The sequence below is a fragment of the Corvus hawaiiensis genome, chromosome 12 (assembly GCF_020740725.1).
Source record: "Corvus hawaiiensis isolate bCorHaw1 chromosome 12, bCorHaw1.pri.cur, whole genome shotgun sequence".
Lineage (NCBI taxonomy): Eukaryota > Metazoa > Chordata > Aves > Passeriformes > Corvidae > Corvus > Corvus hawaiiensis.
In genome coordinates, this window is record NC_063224.1 from 16,771,756 (window position 1) to 16,795,571 (window position 23,816).

At 39.8% G+C, this 23,816-nt stretch overlaps 1 protein-coding gene across 3 annotated transcripts in view; it reads left to right on the plus strand.

Moving 5' to 3' along the window:
* Positions 1-23,816, plus strand: part of ADAMTS18 (ADAM metallopeptidase with thrombospondin type 1 motif 18) — a 77,187-nt gene that overhangs the window by 21,810 nt on the left and 31,561 nt on the right. For 2 of the 3 annotated variants that reach the window (XM_048316779.1, XM_048316780.1), the window contains exons 4-12: positions 6,123-6,405; positions 10,030-10,229; positions 10,964-11,047; positions 11,903-12,062; positions 12,586-12,691; positions 15,792-15,929; positions 17,336-17,489; positions 18,516-18,611; positions 19,629-19,777. In XM_048316779.1, coding sequence (XP_048172736.1) covers positions 6,123-6,405; positions 10,030-10,229; positions 10,964-11,047; positions 11,903-12,062; positions 12,586-12,691; positions 15,792-15,929; positions 17,336-17,489; positions 18,516-18,611; positions 19,629-19,777 — 1,370 coding nt within the window. Of the gene's footprint in view, positions 1-6,122; positions 6,410-10,029; positions 10,230-10,963; positions 11,048-11,902; positions 12,063-12,585; positions 12,692-15,791; positions 15,930-17,335; positions 17,490-18,515; positions 18,612-19,628; positions 19,778-23,816 lie in introns of those variants that run through there. The other variant, XM_048316781.1, reaches the window with a different exon arrangement.

Below are 23,816 nucleotides of genomic sequence, written 5' to 3' on the forward strand. Positions count from 1 at the left end.
TTTGGAGGAAGGAGGAATTCATAAGATGAATGTTGGCAAACTTAACAGGACTTTATTCTTCCTGGGATTCCTTGGCATGTGTGAGAAAATGATACATTTACCGCATTTTCAAGGCTTAACCCTGTTATTAAAACCTGTTCTAAGCAGCTGGCACTTTTCCTGCTGTCTTGGCAGGATTTTGTCCCTGCTGGTGCACAGGGACTGCCACCTCCTCACGGGTTTCTCCGTGGGGACATTTGAAATGTTTCCGAAGTCGTTGTTGCCGTGAACTCGATGTTATGAAATGCTGTGTCCACACATGGGTGTTGTGCTGTGGGTCACTCAGTGACCAGGCTCTGAGCAGAGCTGTGGCTCCTGGCCTGGGTGGCTTGCTCTGGCAAGCGTGTGTTCCAGGCAGGAATGGAGGGATGGTAGCAAACATGAAGGTGGTTTCTGTACTTTGTGAGGGCACTGCCATGATCTGCTTAAAAAACCTGAGGGAAAGGCCTCCCTCATCTCCCTTCAGTCCGGGGTGGAATCTGAGCAGAGGTATGGGAGTTACGGGGAGGCCTTGCTTTCCTTCTAGCAGACATTGGTGTTTAAAAATTGACATTTGCCCAATTCCAGAGGCCAGTCTGGCCCAAAAGGCAGCTTCTGGCCGTTGTCAGGCATCTGTAAGCTGTGTGAACAGCTTCGTGTTCTCTGGATCTCTATCATACCTTCCTTTGGCTTCCAAGCTGCCCGTGGTTCCATGTGGGAAGCGGGCTGGCAGACAGAACCCGCAGGTGGGACACCGAGTGAGGGCAGGCTCTGCTCCAGCAAGGGAAAGCTTTGGTGGCAGAGCTGGGTCTTCTGTGTTTCCTTTGTGCTGGCAAAGCGCCAGGCACTTAGCAGAGCATCAGGCCAGGAAATAAGAGTCCGATGAAAATGAACTGTAGGTAAGGTAATTTCATGAGTTTTCCCTGCAAAGTGAATTAGAAAAGACTCCAATATGCTGTAACATGAGATAGTCTCAACAACACTGTGATGTGCATACTAGATTTCTAGGAATCTTTGGCCTCAGATGATTTTAAATAACCAGGAACCATAGTTCATAGGTCATCTGTCTCCTTATTCTTTGCTTTTCAGGGAAGTTCTTAGTTTACATTTTTATGTGTTTTAAGTAGAACTAAAAACCGTACTTCATCTCTGTACTTTACGTTCTGTAACTCTTGTTGGGGTGTGTTTGGATCAATGATTCGGGTTTTTTTAGGAGCTGGACATTTGGGAAATAACAGAAGTCTTGGACTGATGTCCACTGAAGTCTGTGGAAAGCTTTATGCCAATTTCAGTTGGCCTTTTGTCAAGTCTCTTAAAATTTTTCATGAATATTTGGAAGGATAAATGGGTGTGAAATGACATTTAACTCTTCCTTTTTAGTGATTTTTCATCTTGAGCACACTCACACCCACATAATGGGGTAGATTTCAGTTATTTCTTTGGCCATTGTTTTAGTTAAGACACAGTGGGTTTTTAACACCTTATTTTATGTATATGCTCCTAGCACTGAAAAAGGCATTCTGGATATAAGTAGTATTCCTTAGGAAATATGTGCATACTTTTTAGTACCTCATTTAGTTGAGATACTCTTGTTCTTGTGCAAACTGTAATTTAACTTTACATCAGTCAGTATTAAGTAATGTTTAGCAGAGACACTGCAGTTCAATTATTCATCTGTTTTAATTCTCAGTTTCATTTTGTTAGGCTTCTTACCTCATTATTTGCATCTAGTTTCTGGAACTCTTCTAACTTTAATATGCATAAAGCTGTTGCCTTCAGTTTAATTAGCATGTAATGAAAGTGTCTTGTATGCAAACAGAGAACCCACGGCCACAAGGCCCTTCTAGTCTGGACTGAGGATTTGTCTGCTCTCTCAGCACTCAGCTTCGCTAAATTATGGGAGAGAAATAGAAGTTCTGCAAATCCTTCGCTCACTGTCACTGCTCTGTTTTTTATGGAGGGTCTGTTTTTTCTGGAGATGCTGAAACCCCAAACTGAATTAGATTTACAGGCTGGTAAGCTGCCAAAGGCTTTGCTCTGAGTCTGAGAACACAGGGGAGCAAATGGGAGCAGCCTCTGCTGTTCCAGTAAGAGGCCAGTGAGACCTGTTAGGAACAGATATGTTAGTGTGTGACTCTCAAAAGTCTTCCATGTGGGTTGAAAATCAGTGGAAGATCTATTGTATAGTTAAGATGATCCTTTTCAGTGGTTTAAGAAAATTCTCCTTATTTTTCAATTTATAGTCTATGTTCAATTAAAAAAATCTTGAAGCCGATACCATGTAATCATTGCCCTTATCCAAATCTCATTTTGAGATTCTTCTTCCTTTTGGAACACACCAAGAAAACAGAACAAGTACCTTACCTTGGTGATTACACCCAGATACTGAGGGATTTCACAGAGGTGTATTGGATCTGAACATTCCTTTAGCCCAGAGCTAAGCAAATATTCCATAACAAATAACAAGAGGGGGAGGAATGCTGCCTTTTTATTTCTTCTCAATTTTTCTGCAAACAAGCTGCAATTTGCTCTAAATTACTGATTCAAAGTTATTTGCTAACCACATGGGTCATCCTATGTCTTTCCATTTTCTTTCCAATGGCATGGAGTATCCCTTCCAGAAGGATAGCAAATATGTGTTGTGAGGGAAGAAGAAAACAGCAAATTCCTACTGAGCAATCTCTTGGGTGTTCCTTCCCACCATATTCTCACAATTATTGCTATTATTAGTGATAGCCACAGTGGGATACAGAAGGAATAGACAGGAGTCCTTGGCCTTTTTCCTGCTGTGTTGTCTAGACTTACAAGAATGTTAAGATTTTGTCATTCTGCTTCCTCTCATGGTGTTATAATTGCAGAGAATCCGAAATACAAGTGGGATTTTGACCTATCTGACCCTCTCTGCATTGTGTCTAAAACCCATCAAGGTTAATGGAAAGTCATCCTTGATTCAGGGAAAATCACATGTAATACGTAAAGCTATGCTGAAAGTAGGAAACCCAGTGCATAAATTTCCATGACAGTTTTGACAGTGTTTGTTCTGAAGTATTTGAGCTGGATGAATACATAGAATCTAACTCAGCTATGGAGATGTTTCATCTACTTGTAGAAAAAATTCCCAGGACACCTAGGAGTACACAGTAGCCAAAATCTGGCCTTCAAGAAACTGGAATTCCTTCATGCTGCAAAACTAGAAAAGATGATTCTGTGCCAGTTTCCTGCCTCTGTGCTGTGGCATTTCTCAGCTGGCACGTTTGCCAGCCAGCACAGTGGAGCCAGAGACCACTCTGCTTTACCCAATGCTACAATTTAAGAACCTGCAGGAAAAGTACCTGGCAGTTGTTGTCCCATTGCCCCCTTTGCAGTGCTCCAGGGGACTGCAGCTCTGTCTGAAGCCAGGTCAGCATTCTCTGCATTGCTTTGGAATTCCCAAAGCGATGATTTCAATATGAATCCTTGAAACCATCCCATACCTGGAAGAAATGGAAAATGGTGTGTGATTGAATGAGTGTCCAGACTGCTCTGTGGCACTTCCCCTTTCCTCTTGACAACTTCATAAAACTGGATGTTATCTTCTTTTTGATATCTTTCATTCACATGGCATTTTTTCAACTTGGAGGATGAGTCTGATGTAAGACCCAAAGGAAAAAGGTCTTATTGGAGATTTAGGGTCTTTTCTGTTGGAAAAAAAGTGACTACATTTGTGAGGCACTCAGCTACAGCCCCTGTAAAGGTGCAGTAAAATACATGCAAGGCCCAGAATTCAGTCACTTCTTCTCCCCCACCATGAATTTTCAATCCACCCTTATAAGGTTAAATATAGAAATGATGTTTGGGGCTGAGACTTCATGTACATCAGGGACAGTTTCTTACAGGAAAATGTGGAACCCCCTTTTTTTCCATATGGTCTGAATCATTTACAAAATGAATCCTACAGGAATAATTTCAGATGTGGAAACCTTTAAAAGGGGGAAATAAGAACCAGATTCACTACATTTCTGTTTTCCAGCTGAAAAAAAAAATTGCTTAGCAGTGCCCAATTATCAGTGCATTCTAGATAAAGATTGCCTCTCAGAACCACTTGTAAATTGTGTGATGACATACATCATAAGGATTAAAATATTAGTCATCTTCCCTACAGGAAAGTACTTTGTCATGATCAAATGTGATCTGACATTTGAAACCTGCCAACTTAAGGCAGTGAGCAGGCGAGTTAAATTCCTGTCAATTATTGAAGACCTGTCTTTTATTGATGGAGGAAATTTTAACCTTCTTTTAGAATGTTAAGTAGATACAGGCTGAGATATGTAATTATGAATTCATGTTAAAGAGAGGAGAATGGGCAAATTGTTGATCAGACTGTCATTTGTTTGTTTTTTTATTGTTATTATTCAGAGGGCAATTAGACTCAGTTCATAATGTGGAATCTCTTCTGTTGCCAAAATTGAGATCACAGTGTTATTTTATGGGCACTGTTATTGGGCCCCTGTGAAAGGTGCTTATATTGGGGAGTACTGCAAAGCTGCCTTTGGTTTGGATCAGCAGAAGAGAATTTCCATGAAAAGAGCACAGTGGATGACTGTAGACTGTGGAGGACCTGCAGATCTTTGATAAATCTTTCCAGCTGGAATAGACTTAAAATCAATTTAAGCATTAGTTTAGTAAACAGTTAAAGCTGTGAAGATTCATATGTAACTTTCAATTTTCACTTGCTTTTCACTTTGTGTTGAGTTTTCCTTATGGGAAACAGTTCTTAAAGCGCAGAAAATTCCACAGATCCTTAAAAAAATACAATGCTTACATCAGGCATTCAAGCTGCTCTCTTTGTGACACCCATGGCATTCCGGCCCTGGGAGGTTCTGCTAAAGAGGAACATCCATTTCAGAAGGGAAGGGGGGATACATGTGTCATGTCTGCATTTTCAAAGCCTTTTTTGAGGAAGGAGGTGGAATCATGGTCTTGGAGGACTGGAGATGTGGGGCAAGATGGTTTGCAATTGACATTTGTTTGTCTGCACATATTTTTCTGAAGCCTAAGAGATATGTAGTCCTCGTGGGATGTCAGTTTTGGCAGGAGGGTGTTGGCACATGGTAGAGCCTCACTGATCCAAACCAAAAATCTGTATCTAGTATTACGTATATAATGTAATAGAATTACCTGACGAAACTTTTTCTTGGTTTTTGACTTGGTAAAAAGGGGTGTTTATTACAACATGTTTTACAAAACCAAGAAATGAAATAAAATCATAACTGATTAATGAGCTGCATGGAAATACTTCCTCAGTGCCACCCACATTTCCCTGGCCCTGATCCTGGAAACACTTCATCACATGTGCAGTTTTATGCACAGATACTATGTGAAAACTACACTGTAGTTTTCCCGTACTTCTGTCTTTCAGGGATCCAAGAAGGAAAACAATCAGATATTTGCCTTTAGTGATTTCCCTTGTAGGAAGGTATAAATTTTACATTGTGTTTAAATTATGATTAAAGTGTGGGGAGTTGGTTACTGAATGATGGTGCTTAAATGTTCAGATGCTTCAGCTTTGTGCTGCTGACCTGTCATGTCATTGTCTACTTAGAGTGACCTTAAGTCTGAGATTCCTGTTTGCTAATACCTTGTTCTGAAAAAGCTGCGGGCCTTAATTCAAATATTTTCTTTTATAATGTGTGCACTTATGAGAAGTTGTGTTTTCCAAAAGCATTTCCTTTTTATGTATATCCTGTACACAAACAAACCTGTACTGTGAAGAATGGGTTAATATTGCATATGAAACTATCCATGCTACTGTGTGAAGGTGCTGTGCTGCTTGTCCCACAACGTTCCTGTTTGTGTTTTTCCAAGTGTGGAACCTGGTCATGTCCAAAGTGAAACGATGCGTATGTAAATGGGAAGAATATCCAGATTGTAACTTGAATAATAATAACTTGATATATAACTTGATCTATAAGTCAAGTAATAATAACTTGAGTAGCTAACCAGTGTGGAGGTGCACACTGCAGTCAGTTTGGGCTTTGCAGGAAGGTTGCTTGGGGAGCTGGCACGTTCCATCTGTGAGCCATGACAGCCTCCTCTCTAATTTGTGGTGCCGTTTCTTTTTTTAGTCAGGTTTGATAAGGACACGGCAGATCGAGTTCCTGATCTCTCCATTACCTCAGCAGCTGGCACAGGAGCACAACTTCACGTCCCCCGCCGGCCACCACCCGCACGTGCTGTACAAGCGGACTGCCGAGGGGAAGGTGCACCGGTACCCAGTAGAGCCCCATCCCAAATCCTCCCCTTTTGGCCATGACAGAATGCACACTTCCCACAAGTTTCACGCACAAGCGAGCGGTTACCACCACGGAAGGTTTCAAAAGCAGCATTTTTGTGGACGTCGCAAGAAATGTATGTAAGGAAACTTTCTCTCCTTTCTTGAGGTAGTGGCTGTTTCAGGCTGTGTGGTGGTCCCGAGGTGGGCTTCACATCTCTTCACATCCCTTTGGGATGGAGATGTAATAACTCTAAATTATATATTCCTAACGTGAAACATACATGAGGAGCTTGAGTTTTCCTCCAAGTTCACAGAATCATCTTTTATTAAGCCATCAGAATCACTGTTTAGTTTTCTTGTACTTTGCCTAGATTAAAAGATCCCAATGGTGATTTTTTTTTTTTACATTGACATAGTTTTCAGTAAGCAGTTCTGCACAGTGATGGATGCCAAGTTCCTGAACTTCTCTCTGTTAGACTGGGGATAAAAAATGAATTAGGCTTGAAGATGGAGAAAAAAGCTTCAAAATCATTAATTTCTGAGAGGATGGAGAGAAAGTCTTTCAGAACTCACCATTTGATAATGAAATTTTCAGCAACTGAGATCTTCAAAAAGAACCACCCATGTAAATTGTTTAAATAAGATTTTGGAGCCATGTCTTAAAAAATATATTGAAATATATTACCTGCCAAGATCCATTCTGAATCCTTCATTAGGTCCTTGAATTGCAGAACATTTTAGAGCTCCCTTGGACCCTATATCTGTACTTTTAGCATTCAGTTGAGTCTTTTTGAAAGCTGATCAGCTTCTGAGCTGAGTTTCTTAATGAGGGTCTCCAGGACTGCAAACAGTGTTGAAAACAGTGCCTCAGTCCACTTACATTCTTCCAACTTCCTACTGAAATTCTGAGAAAATGAGCAGCTTCCTTTTCCAAAGGTGTGTAAGGAAGAAAGAGAAAATAAATAGAAGGGAAGGAATGAGAAAGGAGTTAGTGGGAAAGGTGGCTGGCTGAGACTGCGGCCTGAAAACAAATGGCTTGTTAAAAATTCAAAAATCCTTCCCCCAGGTTTAAAAGCCAACCCTCAAATTCCAGATACAATAGCCTGTGATTCAACCTGTAAGCATTTGCCTTCTAATGCAGCCCCAAACTGCCTCATTACATCCTCCCTTTCCCTCCTGTCTGGTTTTCCTGCTGCAGAGCAGGGGTGATGGTGCTCGGTTATCTCCTCTGTCCTACACTGGCCCATTTTGTCCACTGTGAGTTTGTGCCTTATTTACTGTTCCTGCTGTGACTGCTTGTACAAATTCAGAATTATTCATGTCCTCTTGAGCTTTTATACAGTGCTTATCCCTATAATGGAGAGCATTTTGGACACTGTATTTGCATGACCTCCTGGGATGTGAGGAGATATTATTGTTATTCCTCTCCTATAAATGGGACTCAGACACAGGAGAGGTCAGAAGTAACCATTGCTTCTGGGGACCAAATTGAAAAACGGAATTTTTCTTTAACATTTTTCTTGCTTTTGTAATTTTACATGTAAATCCATTTATTCAATAATGTCACTTACAACTCTGAGCTCTTAGTTGCATATTCAAGCTGAAGTTTATGCGAAATGAAGAACATGCAATTAGCATCCAACTGTGATGAGTTTAGCTAGAGTGATCTACCCATCACTGTTTAGGAACTCGATGTCAGACACACTCTTAGGATCCTATTCAGCAAGGTGGCATTTAAATACCTTATCCACAAAACTTTCTTTTCACATCCTGTGGTCTTTCACTTCATGCAGCTCATACCTGTATCCTTCTGAGAGAAAGGAAGGAGTTCTAAAAAATAACAACTTATTTCCAGACCCAGCCTTGGTTAATTTATAGAACAAATTGATCTTGTGTTCACTGAATGAAATACAAATAAAATCACTTGTCATTGTTTAATTGAGTAGAGGAAAATACAGGATGCAGAAGAAATTACTCCAGTAAAGGGAACACTTTTTCTATGAGTATTTGGTACTTTTTTCTTCTTGCTTTTTTTTTTTTTTTAAGTTTTTATATTATTTTCCTGGTTTTATTCTGAGATCTGGAGTCACACCCGTTTGAAGTTTGCAGCAAAATCCAGTCTGGTCACCTGGAATAGAAAATTTCAGCTCGAATGAACAAAGGGATGGAAAATTCAGGCTGACAAAAGGCGGTGCTCTGCTGTTAACCCTGCCTAGTCAAGGTTAATTTATCCTAACCTAAAGAATGAAATTAAACTTGCTGAGCAGTAAGATGGAAGAGCACATTGCCACTTTGTCATAAAAACAGCTTGTCCCATTCGCCATCTTTTAAAATTTCATGTGCAAGTAGTTTGTAGGCACTAGAAAATCCAGTTAATCATCTTCCAAACTCTTTGTCAACCCAAATGCTTTTAGATCATGAGAACTAACTGGACTATAGTTAGTAAAACATGCATGAAACTGCTGCTAAGGTTTTATGACTAGCAGTGAAGTAAATTCAAGAGCAAAACTCCTCTGCTCATGGATATATGTGTGCGCTGAAGTTGTATCGCCTTCGAAATAGTACCTGGGCACTGATGTGCCTTGAACTGAGCACTTCCCTCTTGGGTGAGGCCTGTCCTTGTGTCTCAGTGTGCTTCCAGAAGAGAAAAGTTCTTTGAGCTTGTAAAGGACAGTTGTGTATAATGAGTGATACATTTGAAAATGACCGTAACATGGTCCTTTGTATGTTAAATGCTCTTCAGAGTGCTGAGTTCCTGAAAGCAGACCACTGTTGTGCATTCTGTGGTGTTCTTGATTTCCCAGTTTGGCATGGAAGCAAGTAAGGGTTTGTTTTAGCTCTTTGGAGTAACTTTCTGATGAGGCATAGGCAGGATCACTACCTGAGGCTCCCTCACTTGTGTTGTTACATCCCGTGTCAAAAAAAATCCCATTGCTATCCAAAGAGTTTGTTAGAGTGGCCTTTGAGTTAATTCTTGATGCAGAGGCAGTGTAGGTTTATGCCGAAGAAGCTGTGGATAGCAGGAGCACTGTAGGATGTGGGAGATGGATTTCTTTTCCCTTTCTGTGGTTCCCTGAAGAACTGGAGTAGAGAGCATTCTCCAGCTGTGCCACTGCCTGTGCTGCACCAGCAAAGAGAGAGAAAATGCACCCTGGAATTGGGATATGCATCGTTGTTGTCAAGCCCTCCTTGGTGTTGCCCAACTTTTCCCTATACTCAATAAATACATTCCCTTGGCATCCATCACAGCAGGAATAATCTCAGTGGCAGTTTGGCATGGAAGGCTGATGCCAGTCCCAGTATCAGGCTGGCAGGAATTTACTTGTGGTGGGTATCTGATTTCTGTACTGACCATGGACATCTGTTGTGGAAAGGACTTTTTTGCCAGCTGCTATGTAAGTAGCACATGCCAAACACCTCAGGAAGTTATCAAAAGGACAGGAAAAATGCAGATACTCTGTTAAAAATTCTGTTGTATTTTTTTGCACAGATGCTACCATTTTGTTAGATTAGTTCCTTATTTTAAACTGCTTATTGCGTACGAATGTGGTTCTCCCATTTCCTTCTCTCCCTGTAGCCGTCCTTCCCTCAGGAATGAATCAGGTATTTTTTAATAAATATAGGAGAACTTAGCCAGAAGTATTAAATCACATGCTATAAAAATAATCTAAGGCTTTAAACCTGTGATACTTCATTTTCTGATGAAACTGTTCATGGGTGATCTGAACTCTTTCCAAAACAGTTTTATTTCCTTTTAGATGCACCCAAGCCACCCACAGAAGAGACCTACATTCGCTCAGATGAGTATGGGACTTCTGTGAGGTTCAAAAGATCATCTGCTAAAATTCAGAAAAATGGAAGTCTAAATGTTGAAACCCTTGTTGTGGCAGATAAAAAAATGTTGGAGAAACATGGCAAGGAAAATGTAACAACATACATCTTAACAGTCATGAACATGGTAAGGTGTGGTGTCACTGAAGTGTCTTTTCTCTGGGGAATATTGTATCAGAGTAGGATCCTTCATTAGACAAAAAGTGTTACTAAAAATAGCAGAGGCACCCTATGCAAGCCTTTCTTCAACCCTCATCTAATGTATTACTTAGGTCAAAAAGCCTTTAAATGTACATCTTTAGATTATCACAGCTCTGGCAACAGTACCGTGGAGTGAAAAAAAAAAAAAAAAAATTAGAGTGTTAAAATTTTACAATACTTCCTGTGTAGTACAAAAAAGGCAGGTACTCTGAAATTGAAACTTTCATTTAGTATCATGAAGCTTAGTCTGTTTCATCTCATGTCTCCTAGAAACAAACATTTATTTGAGAAAGCACAAATTTATTCCCATAAAATTGATATAATTTGACCAGATACAGGTTTTCCTGTGTTGTCTTGCTCTTTACTTTTGTACTGAAAAACTTGAGCTTGAACTTTGGCCTTAATTACACTTGATCCAGGAGACCAAGCACAGATCAAAGGCCACTGAAGTCAATAGAAGATTTTCAAGTTTTTGACTAAGTGTAGTTTGGGACATAATTCTTCTGGTTTGAGCTCTTTTGGATTAATCCTCCAAGGTGTATAACTCCATTAGTTAGTACTGAAAATTGAAGTCCAAGGCAATAACTCAGGACATATGTTTAATCTATTAAAAAGGGATTACGCATGTAGGTGACATTTCCTCTCCAATAATCGTTGCAGGTCTCTAGTCTGTTCAAAGATGGAACGATTGGAAGTGATATAAACATTATTGTTGTGAGCCTGCTTCTTTTGGAACAAGAGCCTGTAAGTTGTGTCAGAATTTTTGTCTGAGCTACTTCATTTGCTGCTGTTCATTGGGAGCATTGGGTGTCCCGTCTTATGTACAGGGAGGTTTCTTAAGACAGAGTATGAGAAGATGATTAAAACTGCCAAAATCTCCAAAATGACGCTTTCTGCTTTTCAGTGCTTCTTGGGTTTTTATTCTAAATTCTTCATTTCATATAAATATTCTTTAGAAACACTGAAATGCTTCCAGTAAGATAAAACTGAACATTTTCCAGTGTTTCCTTGAGGAGAAATGTCTGGAATAAGGAATCTACTTAATAAGTATTTAAATAAACAGAAAAATTTTGAACTGTGCTTTCCGGGGTGTGATGATCAGAAGTGGTAAGGAGAAGTCCCAAACTAAAGAAAGCATGTAACAAAAGGTGGGAGTGGAGCCAATTCTTGTGTCAGGGGTGCTGAGACAAAAGAAGACAAAACCTCTTTTGCTGAAAAGAAATCCATAATGGGTTGATCTACTTGGATAATACTTTTCCTCCTCAGAAATCACAATACATTTTAATCACAATATTGAATATGGCTTGGTGTTCAGCATTCTCAGGAATCAAAAATATTTGTACACTGTAATTCCAGCCACCATCTTTGGAAATACCTGTGTGTCTGGGGAGAGGCCCAGTTTTGTTTTACAGTTGTAAGAGATTCACTCATCAGCTGACTCAACCACCACAGACAGTCAACATGGGAATACATAAATTGATGTAGAACAAATATGAAATATTAATTCCCTTTCCCCTCTTAGCAATTCATACTTTTTCAATCTCCTTTCTCACATCCTGATGGAAGCACCTTGTCTGTGTGTCTGTGCACTCCCTGCAGAGTGGGTTGTTAATCAACCACCACGCTGACCAGTCCCTGAACAGCTTCTGTCAGTGGCAGTCGGCCCTGGTTGGGAAGAACGGGAAGCGCCACGACCATGCCATCCTTCTGACAGGCTTTGACATCTGCTCTTGGAAGAACGAGCCCTGTGATACTTTAGGTATGACACCAAAACACAGGCTGAGAAACGTGGGGGTGTCCACAGCAGGAGCAGAATTGGTTTCAAATAAGGGAGTTCATTTTTGCACATGCTCTTATTCTTCTTGAAGAAGACAGTACAGTAGTGTTTTTGAATTGTCGCCTCTCCAAGGAATATTTTTGATTTTGAGAATATTTCTGAGCCGCTCTTATTTTTTTTTTTTATTTTTGTGACTGCTTGCTTTTTTGAATGGGATTCCTCCCTAATTTGAGAGCAGGAAAGGCATGGGGGGGTGGGTTGGGGGGGAGAATAATCTTTACAAATAAAGTGTAGTTGGAGAGGTTAGGTTTGATTTATACTTTTTATATAGGAGTCCCTTTATTGTCAAATAAAAGTCTGCTGTAATTCCTCCATGATAAACCTGATGAAGTAGACAAGCGTCTCCCTGTGCCAAAATAAACTGGCTTATTAGGGGCAGTGCAGATGATACGTGTATTTGGAATTCTGTAGAGGAACAAGCTATTTTACTGCTTCCTTCCTTCAGGATTTGCACCTATCAGTGGCATGTGCAGCAAGTACCGCAGTTGCACCATTAATGAAGATACAGGCCTTGGACTGGCTTTTACAATTGCTCATGAATCTGGACACAAGTAAGTTTCTTCTTCTATAAACAAATATGTAAGTGAATGGAAACATAGCCTATTTAATATAAATCAGTTAAATATAGATCATTTGGATTGGCTCATTCTAAATATAAATCATTTGGAAGCCCAGAGATTGGTGGTGAGCAGAGTTGCATCCAGCTGAATACTGGTCACCAGTGGTGTTCTGCAGGGCTCAGAATTGACAAGTCCTCTTTCATACGTTTGAGCTTCTCACACTGCTCCCACATTCTGGTAGGTAAATTACTGCTGGTATCCATATGGTTGCTTCAAAAAGAGAGGGGGCACTGCAGGTTTCTGCAGCTTCAGTGGAGAGGGGATCTCTCTGAGTCTCTTGGAGGTCTCCTTTTCCCAGAAGACCCAGAGTTTCATAGGAAACATTCAGCCTGTCCTTTGTTCTCTCTACGTGTTTAGTGTGTGATTTGGGTAAAAACCCACCTTTGTGCTGGTTTCTGCCTTTCTGTATTTATATCTGTTGGATTTCCATTTGATTTCTATTGTAGAAAGACTGTCATTTTCTTAGAACCTGGTGTCTCTCATACAAAATCAGGAGTAATCTTTTGTGGAGCTTCAGCTATTCTTCAATTTGTTGAATTAAAGCTAAAGATGATGATCAGGTTTTGTTCTGCTGGTTTTTTTCCCCAGTCATTTTGAATTACTTTTCCACAACTTTGTGGATAGTTTTGATTTCCAATTTTAGCACAGTTCAAGCTGGAGTTGGTCTCACCACTGGCAGTAGAGAAGCACAGTTTCTCTGTGTGGTACAAACCTGACATCACGGGTTAGTTCAAAGGTCTTGATTTTTCAGCAACATTAATGCACAGAAGACCTTTGGAAAGCAGTGGTACTGTATTCTGCTGATTGGTCAAGGCATGAAGCACTCCCATTCTGCCTGAGTGCATCAGGACTATTTAGTTTTCATTGTACAAATATGCTCTGCAGTACACACTATGACCTAATGTCTACAGAAGTGACCCTTTCACAGGTTTCTGTGCATCTGAAGGGAAGCAAGGAATTAAAGAGTAATCCAGCTGCCAGTGAGGCCTGTGGGAATTGTGCCAAAGCATTCAAAGGACCAGATATGTAATATGAATATTGTTTGATCCTCCTGTCACACTAATGCAATTTCACTGACCTCAGGATATTTTTAATGCCCTTCGATCAGTATTAGTAGAGAATCAGGCCCATAGATTATTATTCAAGAATTATCCCATTTATCCTCTTTATGTTCTCCTCCCTTTTAATTTTCTTATTTGATTTGGAAGAGTCTTCTTGGAATTTAAAAAAAATTTTCTTTATTTTTTCCTTTTTCACCACTGGCTTTGATTCACATATTGTTCAACCTTTCTTTGGTATACTTCCATGCTCCTAATAAAATGCTTCTTATCTCCTGGGGAAAGCCTGTGCCAGACACAAAATGTCTTTATGATAATTTGTCATGTTCATGGTCCTGAGACTACCTAATACATGATGTAAGACAACAGGACTTGGTTTCTGTGATACAAAGACTTCTGGAAGAAAAAAACCTGTGACAGCCTTGGGGGTGCTGAGGTCCACTGTGAATGTATTAACCAAAGGTTTCACAGGAGGGGAATATCACACTCTGTGATCCATTGAAAGCTTCAGTGGTTAGACATTTTAGTGTTTTGTTAGGCATTTTAATGATTTTCTAAAGTTTGTGTTTTTACCTGAAAGCTTAACAGTTCCTCTGGGTGTCCAGACCCCGTTGTGTCAGTGGAATATAAACTGGGGATTCTCTGGCTGCAGTGCAGGGGAATAAAGTATTTTATGAAGGGTTCTAAAATACTGGCTCGATCGGTACTTTTTTTTGTCCATTTATAGAAAGAGCCATATATTTTAGGAAGTTTGCAGCCTCAGCTGGTGGCAACACATGCAGTAACTCTGATGAGCCTGTAATGATTTATAGCAGTAGAGGCTTGAGTCCAGTATATGAGATATTCCCTGCACATGCACAGATTACATTTATAAAGTCACCAATGTACTACAATATTGAAGTAACAGATGATGAAATTTCTATCCCAAACACATTGAAATTCACAGATGTCCCATACAGTGAGTAAATACAGAACAGTGAAAGGAAAACCTCTAAAAATTAGCTTTATTATATCAATAAAATCCCCATAATTTGTAATTATAATGTGATTTTTTTTATTATTGCCTGTTATTCTTTATATCATCCTAACACCTCTCCTAGTGAAAGCTGGGCCTCCTGATTCTCAGACTGAGAAAAACACCCCATAAGAGGCGGTATTCCCAGTAAGAGGCACTCTTCCCATTGAACATTTACAGTCTAGACAAAATGACACTGTATAACAAAGGTGAGGAAACCAATGTGATTTGCCTGAGATAATATAGCAAGTTAGTGGCCAAAATTAGAAAGAATAATATTTTTATATTCATACTTTTGTATTCTCTTCATTCTCACCCATTTCCTTTGCTGCAAGTGGAGCTCTGTAGCTCTTCCTGCCTATTAGGAAGGCAGTTATGGTATGTAAGGTATATTCCTGTGGCTGCTATTTCCATGGATTCTGATCTCCACACCACTCATGTTAACAGGCATTATCCCTGGGCAAAGACAGGCCCACACTGCTTGCTGGTTTTAAGCTGACAGGTTCACAGGAAAGTACAAGTGTGGCTGGACATAAAATCCATGATGTCCATCCACCTCCTCATGAAAATGTTCTCCTTCGGGAATGAGAAATGGGTGAACTGGGAAACTGAGCCCAGTCTGCAGCTCCAGTGCCTCTGTGCAGTGTCCTGGCACTGGCTCCCAGTGCAGACCTCCTGTCCACCCCCAGTGTGGCTCTTCCTTGGAACCTGACTATCCTTTCCCATCAGACAAGTGTGTGATGACAAAAATTTGCTGTTAATTGGAACTTGTTTCATACCAATACTAATTTTTGTGGCGCATATGTTTTCATGCCTTTGGAGTGAAAGGGATGAATTCCACATTCCCTGTGGAGTTCAAGCGTGGAGCTGTGACCAAGAAAGTGTTTCTTTTCCCCCAGATTTTGTCTTGCTTCTGTTTAATCTAGATTTTCACTCTCCCACCTGGTTCTCTTTTCAGCTTTGGTATGATTCACGATGGAGAAGGAAATGCTTGTAGAAAAGCTGAGGGAAATATTATGTCTCCCACACTCACTGGAAACAATGGAGTGTTTTCTTGGTCTGTGTGCAGCAGGCAGTATCTCAACAAATTTCTCAGGTAGGTCAGATGTAAATCTGGGCCCATGCCAGGGAATGCAGCTTTAGTAACTGGGCTTGAATTCCTGAACAGCATAAAAATTACTAAAGTGCGAAATTCTTCTCCTTCAAAATGTGCTCAAACCCTTGCAGTGTGTGAGCCCACACACTCGGGCTGCTGGAGCGTTGAGGTGGTGTGGCCTGGAAGGGCTTTTGTCCTGCCTTGTTTCAAAAGCATGAGTTTCACCCTCCAGGACTACCCTGCAGTAATGACTGGTGTATCATTCTTTCCCAGGCGTTCCCGTCAGCAGCTGGGTTTGTTAGAGAATTAATAGGAAGTGTACACAAAAGAGGGCAGACACAGTGGTACCAAAGTCATTACAAAATGTAAATTAACATCAGTGGCCTTTCTCACTGGAGTTTCTCTCTTGATCTAGCTCATGTCATGAGTAAAGGACATTTTACACTTTTCACATCCTGTTTCTGGGAGAAAGGGAAAAGGGAAAGATGTCAGTTATTTTTCCAGCATGTTATCATAACTCAGTGATGCCTTTAGAGCAACCATTTTTCAATCACTGTTTAATTCATCATTACATTAATATTTCCCTTTTTTTTTCTTTTATCAATGCAGATACTAAAAAATAGTAGGAGGTGCTCTGACCAAGACCAACACAGGCATTTTAGGTGTTAATTCCTTAGAGTGAGAATCAGGCAGTTAATGTGGATCTGATCCTTGAATTCCCAGTCAATATCTTTGAGTAGCAGCCAGAAAATGTAATGGAGTTCTGGGGATTTTTTAATGCAATATATTTTGTGTACCGATGCAAGTTGCAAGCTAAAAAGTCACATGAGCTTCCCAACCTGCAATATGGTCCCAGAGACTGGCACTTGGAAGATAAATCTAGCATAAAGTGACCTTCTGTATGCACAGATTCTCAGGTAGAGACAAAGGGGCAAAGGTGGAGTTGGGAGCTGTGCTCTGGACACAGCCAGCCCAAAATACGCACCCTGCAGCAGCCTCCGGGCAGCTCCACACCAGGCAGATGCTGGAATGGGACACTGTGCCTGCTGCTGCTGCTGATTCCTGATTCAGGGAATCCACTTAAGGGAAAAAAGCAAATGAGGTCCCCTTGCTCTTGGTTACCCAGGAATACAGGGAGGAGAAGAATTTGACATCATTCTTTCTTCTTGTCACAAGAGTCCCAAAGCCTGGAAATTCCTCCTTCCTTAAAACTTTGCAGGTCAGGGTACCAACAAAGATATCAAGAACTTTTGGTTCTTGCACAGAGATATTTTTGTTTCAGAGCATACCTCTAGAACTAGTTAAAGGTACTGTATACAGTATTATGTATTTGTGCTGGTCTGTAGCAAATTAAAATATTTTGATGTAAAGATCATAGTCATGATTAATTTACCTTCTCATTATAGTACAGCTCAAGCTGCCTGCCTGATTGATGAACCTAAGCAAACAGGACAGTATAAATACCCTGACAAACTGCCAGGGCAGATCTATGATGCTGATACCCAGTGCAAATGGCAATTTGGAATGAAAGCAAAACTATGCAACCTCAGCTTTGTAAAGGTACCTCTTGATGCACTTTTGAGAAGTTAAAATGACATGAAAGAACTGCAGTGCACTGAATAAGTGCAAGTAATACGGGGTTCTTCAGAGGCCTGGGTTCTTTCTCTCCCTTATCTTGCTTGGCAATTTGCTTTGAAGGTACTGGCCTCTTTTGAGGAATATTCCAGTCCCAGGGGAGTTTCAGAAGGAAATGTGTTCCTTCCAGGAGTCATAAGGAGGGCACTTGAAACCACATGAGCCATGAGCCCTTGCCTGCTATGCTAAGGGAAATTAGCAGGCAGTAGAGTTTTGATCAAAGCTTGTGTGGGGTAAGAAGGACTCAGTTTCTTGTGTTTTATGACAGCAAAAAGCCTGGGGGAGATCTATAGGGTTATTTTAGAGCAATGAAATGTAACTTACACTCTTGACTTCATGATGAATGATTAATTTAGATTAACCTATTGTTTTAACGACTGTTACACTCCTTACTGGTCTCTTCAGAGAAGGTATTTTTAAAAATAATCTGGAGTGCTCATTCTGAAAACACGTATGGTAATTTCTTTTACTCCTGTTATTATCCTGGAGTATTTTGATTTATCGTCTACTAACCACTTTATTCAAGTGATAGCAGCTGTGTTCCTTCCACAGCTAATAGACAAGGAAGGGGGAGTGAACAGCACTGTGCACAGACTGCCTTTCCAGATATCTTCTATGGTTTAGAAAAATCTTGTCTCTTCACAGTATTATAGTCCCTGCAGACATGATGAAATTTTAGCCATGAACTTTTTAACACTGTTTGTGTTCTATTATAATCTCACACTCAATATAGTTTTAAGAAATGTATAGTGAAACGGTGCATAAACAAGAAGGCAATATACAGGGTATGGCTGTGCTAGGAAACTTAAACCCAGGCTTTTCTAAATTCAGAAAATAGTTTATTTATATGTGTTTTAAGGTAGAAAAAGCATGTATCATTTATTACTCTTTCTAAACAGCAGGAAATAATGGAAATTGTGAGTACCGTAGTGAGTACTGTTTCCTTTTCAGGATATCTGCAAATCTCTGTGGTGTCACAAAGTGGGTCATAGGTGTGAGACAAAGTTCATGCCCGCAGCAGAAGGAACAGCTTGTGGTATTAGTATGGTAAGTTGTTTTCTAAATAAAACATTGTCATCCTAACTTGAGTTTAGACTGTGTTTGGTCAAATACAAGCTCCCATCAAAACCAGTTTTATCCAGATCCCTCGAGATTTGCTGTCCTGGACTTTGAGATTGCGTTGTAAGTGATTCCACTGTGATGCATATTCAGGCCGTGTCCTCCCAGTGGTACCTGTCGGATGGCAGGGCCTGATGCCTCTCCCAACGAGCTGTGGGATGAGGTATCTCTGGCAAATCTAAATTAGTAAGAAAATACATGAATTATAACAGGAGTTAGATCAGTGCTTCAAATTCCACTCTGATATGAGCATACCTTCAGCCATAATATTTGCTATACAGACTAAGGCCATATTTTCATCAGAGATCACCGCTAAAAGAGCTTATTTGTTTGAGTCAAACCTTCTCATTTACTCTTATTTGTTTGTATTTACCCTCATTGGTTTGAGTTTATTTAAGTTGAACCTTGTAATTTACTCACATCTGTAGTTACACAAAATATTTTCTTTTTCTATAATGTTTCTTCCAGCAGAACATTGTTTTGATTTTCAAGTTACTGACAAATGTTTTATTTTGCTTTTTCTCTTGTGTAGTATTTCCTGATTGAATCATAAAAGGGAAACATGTTAGAATTTTAGCAGGCTGTTTGCAAATTACATGGGAAGTATTGAGGCTCTGCAGCACAGGGCCATAAAGTAACACGGATTTTTGGGGGAAGAGTAAGCCAAAAAAGCACTCTTCAAGAGAACAGTTTTGAAAATTTGTTACCCCAGGGATCTTCAACTCAGAACTTGGACAAATATTAAAACATTACTTATCTATGCCATTGTATGGATCGAGTCCATTGTACTCCAGAGTCCTTGTCCTGCTGTGAGCTGTTCATTGAGTTCAGTGGGTGACCTTACATTTATTAGGATCAAGCACTGGAGCTTTTAAATGCGTTTTTTTTTTTTCTTTTTTGCATCTCCTAGGTGCTGTAACTCTGTTTTGTGGCATTGTTTTGCAGTGGTGTCGCAGAGGACAGTGTGTCCGATACGGTGACCACGGGCCCAAGCCTGTCAATGGCCAGTGGTCAGCCTGGTCCGAGTGGTCAGAGTGCACTCGCACCTGTGGAGGGGGGGTCACCTATCAAGAAAGACACTGCAATAATCCAAAGTAAGACATATTGGAAAGGTATTATTTTTATACTATTTATGTTACTGGCACATAAAATTAGCATAGTCCATTTCTGCAGGGAAATAATGTGTGTGGAAACATTTGTAAGATTTTCTTCCATGTCCAGTATGAGCGGTCAGTGGGTGGAAGACAGAGCTATGTCCTGACCCCAGAAAGCAGTGGCTGTCTGCAGACTGCTGGAGTACCACAACATCTTCAGCCCAGCTTGCTCCTTTTATTTTGGGATGCTACAGTTTATCAAATACCTGCAGAAGTAAGGAAGCACCATACAAGACATTTTTACACTTAACAGCCATAAGAGCAGGAGAAAAAGATCTTAAAAGCTATTAAGACTTTTACTGAGATCCTTTTTATCCAGGATGATAAAGACAGATGTTTTTGCATGTCTGCCATGTTCTTTGCATTCTTTTATATTTCATGAGTCAAAGTAAAGTTGCTGAACTCTAGAATTGAGTGCTAACTCATGAAACATTTTTGGTATTTGCTTCTAATTAATACCTTATCTCTGCAAATACTATTCATTATAATAAGTTTTTCAAAGTAGAGTTGAAGTGTTACCTGACCAGCATCTTTCCCAAGTACTCAACTCACTGCAACTTAAGAGAAAAAAAAGGATTTCCCTGTTTTATTTCATACACAAATTCAGCAGGCATAGACACGTATTCCTCATTGCACATAATAAAAGCAGCATTTAAACTGCAGTAATAAAAAACAGAGAAAATATGACACAGTTTATATGAGGCTGTAAAGAAGCCTCTCATCTACTATACAGTGCTGCAGTAATAATATCCACGCTTCATATACTATGTTATAGGAGAATGTGAGTTAGTTAAAATAGCCTTTATTACCCTCAGTCAAGCCAATTTTTGCAGATCTGTAGCAGAGCATTTTCTCAACCTTTTCTGTTGTTTCTCAGTTCATTTTCATAAATAAAATTACTTGGATAGTTTCCTTTGTTAAACTGCTTAGCAAAAGAGTGCAGGGTCTCAGAGGCCATTATATATTTTGGTCTTTCTATTTTAGTTCTTGTTTTCCTTGCTAAATTTGTATTGGGTGCACATTGTTTGTATTTATGCATAAGCTCCCCCTTGCTCTCCCTGTGTGACAGGAGACTGTCCAGTAGTGGAAATGGTTCAGTTTGGTTCACTGATGTGATTTTGGTGTAATTGAAAAAGATTTCTTCAAGTAGAAGCTCTTTAACATGAAGTGTGTCAGCTGCTGTAGCACTTAGAACTTTCCTTCAGATGATCTGCCTGTTCTAATAAAATAAGATTTGATGTAACCAAGTCGTACTTGATACCAGAGCTGGATCATGTTTACACTAGATTTAATTCCATTGTATTAGTGGTAATCCAGTTAGTGCAAAGAAAAGATGGTATAATTCTCTCTCAGAGTTACAGTGATTGAATGACAGGAGTATAAATAAGCCACACAACAGCGCACACATGTCCAGGTAGCTGTATTTGCCATCACAGCATTTTGTATGAATGTGGAATCATGAGAAAAATAATATCATCCATTTTCAATGTTACACCACACAGAATGATTTCAAAACTAGTCCCTGTTCAGGGTTCACCTCTATAAATACACAGAGACTCACAATAATGATTCCTTTCTTTCTGAATTCCTGAAACACATTTCAGATGTTTATCTGTTTTGGTACATATATGTATGTTATTTTACGTATTTATTTCACTTTCCTAATCTAGATTTGTGTAGGAGCTAATGTTTGTTTTGTTCAGAAGCTTGATAGATGATTTTGGATAGCAAAATTTTGAAAATTACAAAGAATAACATTTCTAAGAGATTAGAACAAGGGGTATGGATCTATGAAGAACTGACTGGACTCTAAAAAGAAGTCAAAGTAATTGACTTCTTATGAACACCGAGGGAAATGTGTCAATATCTGGTGATTTTAAAGGTGACCCACTTTACCAGAAACTTAAGGACAAGTGAAGAACACAGAATCAGGCAGCTGTGTGTGCAAATCTTGTTAACCTGTGTGTGTTTGTGAAATCCTCCTCTTGCAAATAATATCCAACCAATGCAATTCCCTTCCTCTTGCCAATTTTCAGGCAGCCCTTGTGACCACACCCGGACAGCTCTGGGTATGGCTTTGGAATTACTGCTGGAGTTGTGCATAAATTCACACTGACAAATGCCCATGGGGATCACCTGTAGCCCACAGAGCTGGGCAGATTTGCTGAAATCGTTATGTTCCTGTAAATTGTCACAGTGTAATTTCATGGATCTGGTTTTCATACGCCACAGCACTTTACAGTTAAGGTACTTTTCCAAGATAGAAATTGATTGCATAATTTAATAGTTTAGCTGGGAAAGAACCTGAAGAATGCCTGAGAGATTTAAATTAATACCTAAATCGTATCTGTGGGACTGCATCCTACACTTCACAATAGTGCATTGTTCAGCAAGAGCAGAATGGAGTTTTAGGCATGTATGCAGTCAAAAGACTGAATCAAAACTTTTAGAACACACTTTCCTTAATCTTGTGTGCAACATCTGTAACAGTGATTATAGAAAATGCGAGATGTAAACTGATGCAAATTAATGATGCCATTTAAAATACTTCTAAAAAACAAAGACTGAAAGACCTTGTAGACCTTTCAGATTTGTGCAGAATAAAATAGCTTTGTGATACTATCATAATATGGCTACAAGATGAGCAGGAGTGTTCTTACATGAAATGAAATGATTACAAAAAGGGGAAAAATAGGAGTACAGAATTTCAGAGTCTTAATTTGGTATTGCATAAAATACTTCCCTCAATCAGATGAATTCCAGGATTTCTCATTCTCTCTGTTGTGTTGTAGTATATCGTGGTTTAGGAAATCTACCCTTAAAAGGGTACTGCAGAATTAATTAAAGCTACTCTTGTAGCATTTTGATATTTTAGTCTTAAATTAAGTGAAGTATTTGCCTTTTTTTGCACTTAGACACCATTTCCAAATTCATCTTTGGTGACTTTTTTTTTGCTGGCCTTTCTTACCAAATTTCTTCTTTTTCCAGTTATCCTCAGCCAGGCTTTATGCAGGTCAACCTATTTATGTCAGTGCTGGGGGGCGTCACAGAGGGATGAAAGCTTTAGGCTGTATCTGTTTTGGGGGTACTGTGCCACTACAGAAATATCAGAATACCCTCTGTGCAAGGCATTCCACTCTAAGTGTGGATACACCAACAGCTTCTGGAGCCAGTCAACCCAAAGTCTACTGGTGCTACAAACATCCTCAAGAAAAGTGTGATTTTCTCAGTGTGGATAATAGCATTTTCACAGAAACTTGCTTTTGTAGATCTCCATCTCGTTTCATGTGAATTACTTAACTCCTACTGACATCTTGTTGGTAAAAAGGAAGGTGGAGAAGTTTCCATGGCTCTCAAGCCAACAGTTTCAGTAATGGGAATGTACTGTAATATTAAAATGCTGTAATGGAGCTGGGAAACAGAATGCCTCTTTCAGAGCTCCCTTAGTTTGGAGGAATTTTATCCCATCCTCAACTGCAAGAGTGCGGCTGGAAATCACGATCTAGCCATAAATAATTCTATTATATTGCTTATTTGGTGGCATTTTCTTGGAAGGAGGTTGTTTCTTTTCCTTATACTAAAGCAGATTTGTTCTCTGGGGTTGAAGGAGGTCAAAAATCCTCCATGTGCTGAAGCTGTAAGGAAAGTCTGTAGGGAATTGAGTCAGCACCCAGCAGTTTGGCTGCATTAACTCAAAGCTCTCACCAATTGCACAAAGTCAATATAAACACTCCCTGATTTCAGTGATGTTCCATATTCTCCCTGCCCTTCATAGGCTGAATTGCCACCAACTAGGACAGAAAATCTGACTTTTAAGACCTTCGTGATTAAACCTACTGTCAGTGTAGCTGGCAGGTGATCTCAGGAGAAGTCAGTGGAAGTTGTGGATTTTTTCCCACAGCACATTTCACTGGTGCTTTAACCTGGTTTTAAATACAGTAACAGGTGTGTTTCCATCTCTTTCTCTGAAAGACTGTTT